The 7,243-nt window shown below is 40.8% G+C and overlaps 3 protein-coding genes across 3 annotated transcripts; 2 read left to right on the plus strand and 1 right to left on the minus strand.

Moving 5' to 3' along the window:
- The first annotated feature begins 205 nt into the window (after positions 1-205).
- Positions 206-766, plus strand: LOC131009827 ((S)-coclaurine N-methyltransferase-like). Its single transcript, XM_057937233.1, has 2 exons — positions 206-303; positions 517-766. Exons 1-2 carry the CDS (start codon positions 206-208, stop codon positions 764-766), a joined length of 348 nt encoding a protein of 115 aa, XP_057793216.1.
- An 824-nt stretch (positions 767-1,590) lies between these two features.
- Positions 1,591-3,180, plus strand: LOC131010800 (SUMO-conjugating enzyme SCE1-like). The gene is made up of 5 exons (XM_057938461.1): positions 1,591-1,796; positions 1,909-1,992; positions 2,499-2,651; positions 2,726-2,839; positions 2,934-3,180. The coding sequence occupies exons 1-5, from the start codon at positions 1,728-1,730 to the stop codon at positions 2,994-2,996; spliced, it is 483 nt and encodes a 160-aa protein (XP_057794444.1). The 5' UTR covers positions 1,591-1,727; the 3' UTR covers positions 2,997-3,180.
- A 40-nt stretch (positions 3,181-3,220) lies between these two features.
- Positions 3,221-6,496, minus strand: LOC131010799 (uncharacterized). The gene is made up of 2 exons (XM_057938460.1): positions 5,336-6,496; positions 3,221-3,872 (listed from the first exon to the last, which is right to left on the minus strand). Exons 1-2 carry the CDS (start codon positions 6,225-6,227, stop codon positions 3,370-3,372), a joined length of 1,395 nt encoding a protein of 464 aa, XP_057794443.1. The 5' UTR covers positions 6,228-6,496; the 3' UTR covers positions 3,221-3,369.
- Between the last annotated feature and the right edge of the window lie 747 nt (positions 6,497-7,243).

The raw sequence follows: 7,243 nt of genomic DNA on the forward strand, positions 1-7,243 counted from the left end.
TGGTTGAAGCGACGATCTCGAGTTAGCGATTGTGGATTTGGAAAAAATATCTCCAATTCTTCATTGCTATTTTTGTGGTGTTCTGAGAAAAAGAATGAAGAAAGATGGAGCAATTCTAGAAATTTTGAGTGCTTCGTCGAATTTCTTGCGAGAAACAAATGGATTTGCTTGCTGCTAACAACTTCACCTTGCAGCTTTGAGAGAGATGCCGATAGCAATCAAGACAGAAGAGCCCAAGTATCAACATTATGAAGTTCCAACCTCTTTCTTCAAGCTCGTTCTTGGGAAGCATCTAAAATACAGGTAAATTTTCCCAGAAAAACTCAGAATTTATTGTTTTTTTTTTTTTTTTTTTTCAGGAATTTGGAGATGGGAATGGCGATCGAATCCCAATCTCTCACCCTTACATAGGCGAGGAGTACTGTTAGGCCATAGGACTCGTGCTATTTATAATCTGCTAATTTTTCGACTCAGATTTTAAGCATTGATCGTGCTTTTCCATATGGCATTTTGCAGTTGCTGCTTCTTCCTAGACAAGTCGAGCACATTAGAGGATGCTGAGAAGGCAATGCTGGAGCTATACTGCGAGAGGTCGCAGATGAAAGACAACTATTCTGTTCTTGACGTCGGCTGTGGCTGGGGATCGCTTTCTCTGTATTTAGCACAAAAGTACCCTAATTCCCAGATTATTGGGATTTGCAATTCAACAACACAAAAGTCACACATTGAGGAGCAGTGTCGGTACATGCTCTTTTTCTTTGTATAAAGCTTTTGTATCAAAAGTCAAGAGTGCTACTATATATAGCACTAATTCCCAGCGGTCGCTGGGTCTTTTCTAGCGGGCGCTGGTTTCATGAAATTCAATTCCAAAATTATCCCGTAATGTCTTCGAAAATCAGTGAAAATCAAGGTGAAATCCAACCACGAATTCTTTGAAAGTCGTCTGGAATCTATGTGAATTTTATGGAATTTAAATTCCATGGACTTTTTAAAGTCTGTGGAAATCCACAACGAATACACCTCCCTAAATAAGCACTACTACTCCTTAAATGATAATGGTCATTAGAGATCTGATTAAGCTATGAGCCACTATATGTGACTTGATAGTTAAAATTGTATAGCAATTTCAATATTCACGAGTAGATCTAAATCAATGTCAATATCATTCCATAAGAAGGAATTGATTAAAACAAAATAATCTTTACGAATTGTATTGATAAAAGATATTTCTTCGCTATTCTGATTCGTCTTTCATCAATTTTTACAATTTCAAAGTAACAATTCAAGTATTACACCTATAATCGAATAGAAAATACCTTGTCGGAAAGACACGATTCTTTCCTATGGCATACCTCCAATATTAACTCAATTGGTTAGAGACTGGTGCTGATAACGTGTTGTAAACTAGAGAGAAGAGGAGAAGAAGAGAGAATAGCGTAGAGAGCATAAAGAGAATAAATCTGCAGGAGCGTCTTATTATGAGGACTAAATGCATCTATTTATAGGAGATACAAAACTAGGTTTAGGGTTGAGTCATTTAATAGAGAAATATATATTTTATATATATTTACAACAGACTCCACTTTTTGCGGGTAATTGAGAAGTCAAGTGTATCTTGACTCCTTTCCAATATATAGTACTACTAAATTTGAAGCCCTTTCCCGTGATAATTTGAAAAAATCAGTGTAAAAGAAATCAAAGCAGAAGTTGGAAGCAAGCAATAGAGAATGTCAGTGGGCATATCGCAAGCTCGCCTCGCCGAGGAGCGCAAGGCATGGCGCAAGAATCACCCATACGTCAGTCTGTCAAAGAAAAAAAAATCTAAAAACTAACGCGGCCTTTTGAATTTATGCCTCCGCGTTTTGTGGTCTTTTTCGTTTTTTTTCATCTAAATTTTTGGTTTTGCAGGGTTTTGTGGCGCGACCTGAGACTACTTCGGATGGTTCGGTCAATTTGATGGTGTGGCATTGCCTCATCCCTGGTAAATCAAACGTGGGTTTCTCCCCCCCCCTCTCTACCACACTTTCAATCTCTTTTTCTATCGTTGAAAGATTCAATTTTTATTGTTGATTTATCCTTTATGGGACTGGTAATTGGTGCTTTTGATTGATTTGTTGAGTGTTTGCAAATTGCAATGGGCTAGCTGCAAAGGGCCTTTTTCTTTGTTTCAATAATTAAGTTTGGTTATTGCATTATGTTGTATTCTGATTGGAGTTGGGAATGCATTATATGTTGTTAAAGGACAAACAACAGAGTACATGTTTGCTATTGTTTTGGACCACAGAATCATCAATGTCTAGGAATTCAATTGCTTCTTTCTGGTGCTGTTGCATTGCAAATCTTATCAGCTACAATCTGTATATTTTACTCTGGAATATGGTTCAAGAAGTTGCTCGATCACAGTGCCTTGTTCAACGACACTAATGTTTGAAGCCAATACTTGCTTACTATGCTTGTTGATGAATAATGGTAACTGAGGACTGATATTTGATTGGCAGACGGAGTGGGAGGGCGGCTACTATCCTCTCACGATGCATTTTAGCGAAGACTATCCTAGCAAACCACCCAAGTGCAAGTTCCCTCCGAATTTCTTCCACCCTAATATATACCCGTCTGGGACAGTATGTTTGTCGATCCTCAGTGAGGACAGTGTAAGTAGTTCATATTAAATACTAGGATGTTGGATTCTTTTTCTCCGGTGGCTTATGAAACTGTGTTGTGTTAGGGTTGGAGACCGGCCATCACGGTGAAGCAAATTCTTGTTGGTATTCAGGATCTACTAGACCAGCCGAATGCAAGTGATCCTGCCCAAACCGATGGCTATCAGCTTTTCACGCAGGTGATCCCACATTATTACAACGAGCATTCGTTTTCTAAATCTTGTGAATGTCTCTCTGAATTGTCTTACATCGATGTATATATGCATTATGCAGCAACCTGAGGAGTACAAGAAACGGGTGCGCCAGCAGGCCAAGAAATATCCATCTCCGGTCTAGGGTTAGGCTTTCTCTTAACTTCTTAAATCGGAGGTAACATATATATTTTGCATAAAAAAATACTCTACTATTGGAAGCAAGAAAGAAAGCCTTGTTCACATATTTGTAGGTGCTTTTTCCTTAATGAAACTTTTGACTATTATTTATTACCTTTCTGGTCTGCTTATAAATTCTGTTGTTTCAATTCTATTGTTTTGATCATTCATGCACTTTACTGTCCTTCATTGATAGAAGTAAAAAATCTTTCAAATTCACATCTGCACATTCACAAAAAGAATTATGTGGTTACAAAACCCAAAGAAAAAATAAAAAAATCCCTATAGTGTGGATATATTTCCTTGATGTGGTGAAGTTTGTGACACTAAAAAATGGGCTAATGAATGTTTAGAGTAGTATAGGGAGATCTTCCAGAACTTTCCAAGACAATTTCAAACAAATCACCCTCAGATTCTTGATCATATTCTTCCATAGCTTTGATGCTATTCACTGTGTTGTTGTTGCTTCTGGCTGCACTCCTCTGCATCCACAACGAATCAATCCTTCCCATTGAGAAAAGCTCCTTGCTATCTTCAAACCCTAGGGCAGGGGAGGTTCCCATGGGCCCGATGAAGCAAGGGTTGGGAGTCCGTTGCATATTTGCAGGCGCAAACCTGAAGGGGCTCTGCCCGAGGTTCACCAAAAGCACGACATCCCCATTGGCCGCCAGGGTCGGGTAGAGGGGGGTGCAGTAGTCCTCGGTCTTGCACTGGATCTCATGGACTACTTGGGAGTCAACCGTGAAGAAAACCTTCCTCTGCCCTGGATTGTAGCCACACCCGACCACCTTGTCCGTCCTCCCCCAGTTGTCGGCCTCGGACTCTGGCACGAGCTTGGTTCCTGAATCGAGCCAAACATACAATTGTTAAAGGAAAGAGGTGGTATTTGATTCTTGGGGATATGGTTAGGTTAGGTAAGATCATTGTGAATAATTGAGTTGAAGAGTTTCATATTTTTTATTCTTTGATGCTAAAATTAAACCTACTACTACATCATACATGAACGGAATAATATTAGATAGGTCAACGGGGTCTCTTTCGTTTGTTGGCATATCTTTAAGTTCAATGTCACCTACCATGAGTCAAATAGGTTTGGAGCAAAATCAAGAATTTGGCTTTTGCATTATTAGAGAATCTTGAAATGTTATTTCTCTATAGTCTATATCCGTTTTTAGGATTTGGGTATCTTTAATTGTATATGGGTATCATTCGCTGGGTGGGGAAAATGAAAGTTGCATACTTTTTGTTTAAGGGTGACTTTTCTTTGATGTAAAATGATGGATACCATATATTTTGATCATTTTTTTCATATTTTATGTAAGGTGGATACTTTTTTTTTCGGGCATGATGATTTTTTTACAGGCAGTTTTTTTCTTCTTATTTTCGCTTTAATTCATGATAATATTATTATGCATTAATGGCGTGATGGTAAATTTTATTATCAATTTTCAATCAAAGAGAATGAACCCATTAATTGTCACATTTCGTTGGAACTCAAATTGGAGAAATTTGGAGAGATTGAAGGGCTCCAAATTCAATACTTTTAATGGCCTATCTAGAACCTAAATTAACACGTATCAACACAATAAACTGTCTCAAATTCACATATTTGTCCTAATTCCTTAAAACTCCTACATGTTTTTTTGTATCACTTATATTGTCTTTTGAAGGACCAAACTTTTCCTAAAAGGAGTCTTTTTATGAAAGACTAATTGCACACAACAATCCATTTTCTAGATGAGATATAGAAAGGGTTGGCTTTATTAACCCAAAAGGTTTGAGTTAAAAACAAGGAACAAATCTTGATTACAAGAAAAAACCATGGGGTTTAGTAACTTATCTAAAAAAATTCGCCTAGAAACCAAATAAAATGAAATAAAAAGTACTCCCTCCGTCCACGAAATGAGTACCCATATTTCCTTTTTCGTCCGTCCACGAAATGAGTACTCATTTCCCTTTTTGGCAAGTGTACCCCACACATGTCTTTAATTAATACACTCAAAAAGTGGGACCCTTAAATTATTCACACTACACTCCATATATTTCTTAAAACCCGTGCCGTCCACAAATGAGTACTCATTTCGTGGACGGAGGGAGTATAATGATTTGCCTATTCAAGAATCTAAAAGAAGAGACAAAAATATGCTACCATTACTTTTCTCTTTCCTCTTCCACTTTCTCTCGTATTAGACTTTTCTGATTTTCAGAGTCATGCATCATAGTGTTTTTTGAAAAAAAAGCACTGGTTCTAAACTAAATGCCATGAAAAAGAAGATGAAAAGTAATCTAGAGAGAGAGAGTTACCATCTAGAGAGAGAGAGCCGGTGGAATTGAAGCCAATGGAAGCCGGAAAAGTGCCCGGAATCCTAAACGGAAGAGGATTGAGCCCTGTCAACCCCACACACAGCAAAACAGCTTCATTTTTAGCAATTATGCCCTCCTCGACCTTGCTCCTTCTCTGGCTATGGCTGCTCGCGCCATGATTCAATGAATCCGGGCTGTTTTTCGCGTTAAAATCCTCGTCGATCAGCTTGATCTTATCATCCCCTTCCGATCTCCCTCTCCTCTCCCTGTTGGCCTGATTTGAATTTTCGCTGCACGCCACAACCGTGACCTCGAAATACGCCTCCTGCGGGAACGACGAATTCCCCAAATTCGGCCCCGGCAGCGGCAGCGCCGTCCTGATCACCGCCGCCGCCGCAATTGACGAGCTCCCTGCGCTCTTCACGTCGGGATTCAATCGAATTTTCTGCATAAAATCAGCCGATCCCTCGCAGACCTCCCAGCCGACCTCGACGCCGCGATCGCCGCCGTGATCTCCGGTGGCGCAGGCGCCGAGGAGCGAGCGCGCGGACCTGACGGACGGCGACGATTGCACGGCCACCGCGGTGAAAGCGAAGCGCGGCCAGCCGTGCTCGACGGCGTCCGTGACGAGGGAGGGGTGGTCCGCCCAGCTGAAGGCCGGCTTGGGCGGCGCGCCGCGGCGGAAGAGCTGGTAGCTGGCCTTGGCGTCGAGGTGGTGGTGGTGGGGGCTCACCTGGTGGAGCCTCGCTATGCCGCTCTGCAAATTCTGCCCCCTCTCAGCGGCGGCGTCGTTGCTTCTAGGTCGAGCCCATCGTCGTATTATTAGGAACAATACGAGCGCTAGGAATGCTGCGGAGACTGCTATTAGAGCTGCGTGTAGCCATCCGATCATCTTCTTTACCGCAAAATGGAACGAGTTTGATCTGATTTTTGTTTTGCAGTTTGAGCTTTGATTGTGAAGGCGTGGACTAGGACCTCTTCAAGAAAGGCAGCAGCAAAGATCAGAGAGAATGGCCAAGTAATAAATAAGTTATAGAAATATGCAAAGGTGGAAAATATTTGTTGAAAGAGATGGCATTAAGAGCTCTCTTTATTGACCTTGCCATCCCCCACTTAACTAATGCTATTTCTGCATACTCCACATATGCCACACTAATTAATTTAGGATTAACTCTATCTAAATATGTCAATTTTTATTTTATATTTTTTTTTGATAAGGAAAGTAAATATTATAGAACGAAAAGGCACCAGTAGTACCAAGAAGATTACAAAATCATCGGTGATTCATCATTCGACATCCACCTATGAATCCCAACTCCATCGTTAACAAAACCAAAAATTCTACCCCAACTCCACACTCTAGCTTTGATTTCTCGAAACAAGTTTGCACTCTCCCATCTTTTGTTCTCAAATCTACTCTCATTACGCATTTTCCAAATAAGCCAAGTAGTACAACACCAAAGAGCCATCAAGAGCTTCTTATTTCTTTTCCGGCCACTCAAACTAGTAAAAAACTGAAAGTGTGAGGACACGTCATATGGCTGCGCCATGCTAACTCCGAGCCATTGAAAGATTGCTTCCCATACCTTTGAGGTCTTTGGACAGTGGATCAACAAGTGGTTCGTGGATTCCTGCCGATGAAAACAGGCGTTACATCCCACCTCAACTTCACACAACATCACATTTCTTCTCGAGAGATTGTCACACGTCGGAATTCTGTTCTTCAAAATTCTCCATGCGGTAAGCTTGACTTTGTTTGGAATAGGGATCTTCCACACCTTCGTACTCATATCAGTTTCCTCCACCGCCTCCGTAGTCTCGTTTGCTTGATCTTTAATAGCTTCATAAGCGGACTTGGTTGTAAAGCCTCTCCCAATGTCGCCACTCCATGTCCATCCGTCCTTGTTA

This window comes from Salvia miltiorrhiza, chromosome 2, assembly GCF_028751815.1.
Source record: "Salvia miltiorrhiza cultivar Shanhuang (shh) chromosome 2, IMPLAD_Smil_shh, whole genome shotgun sequence".
Lineage (NCBI taxonomy): Eukaryota > Viridiplantae > Streptophyta > Magnoliopsida > Lamiales > Lamiaceae > Salvia > Salvia miltiorrhiza.

Excerpts from the sequence above, each read along its gene's own strand:
- LOC131009827 (XM_057937233.1), top strand. The coding sequence starts at position 206 with ATGCCGATAGCAATCAAGACAGAAGAGCCCAAGTATCAACATTATGAA. Across the intron at positions 304-516 it reads GGGAAGCATCTAAAATACAG|TTGCTGCTTCTTCCTAGACA; the intron begins GTAAATTTTCCC and ends GGCATTTTGCAG.
- LOC131010800 (XM_057938461.1), top strand. The coding sequence starts at position 1,728 with ATGTCAGTGGGCATATCGCAAGCTCGCCTCGCCGAGGAGCGCAAGGCA. Across the intron at positions 1,993-2,498 it reads TCATCCCTGGTAAATCAAAC|ACGGAGTGGGAGGGCGGCTA; the intron begins GTGGGTTTCTCC and ends TTTGATTGGCAG. Across the intron at positions 2,652-2,725 it reads CGATCCTCAGTGAGGACAGT|GGTTGGAGACCGGCCATCAC; the intron begins GTAAGTAGTTCA and ends GTGTTGTGTTAG.
- LOC131010799 (XM_057938460.1), bottom strand. The coding sequence starts at position 6,227 with ATGATCGGATGGCTACACGCAGCTCTAATAGCAGTCTCCGCAGCATTC. Across the intron at positions 3,873-5,335 it reads CGGCTCTCTCTCTCTAGATG|GAACCAAGCTCGTGCCAGAG; the intron begins GTAACTCTCTCT and ends GGCTCGATTCAG.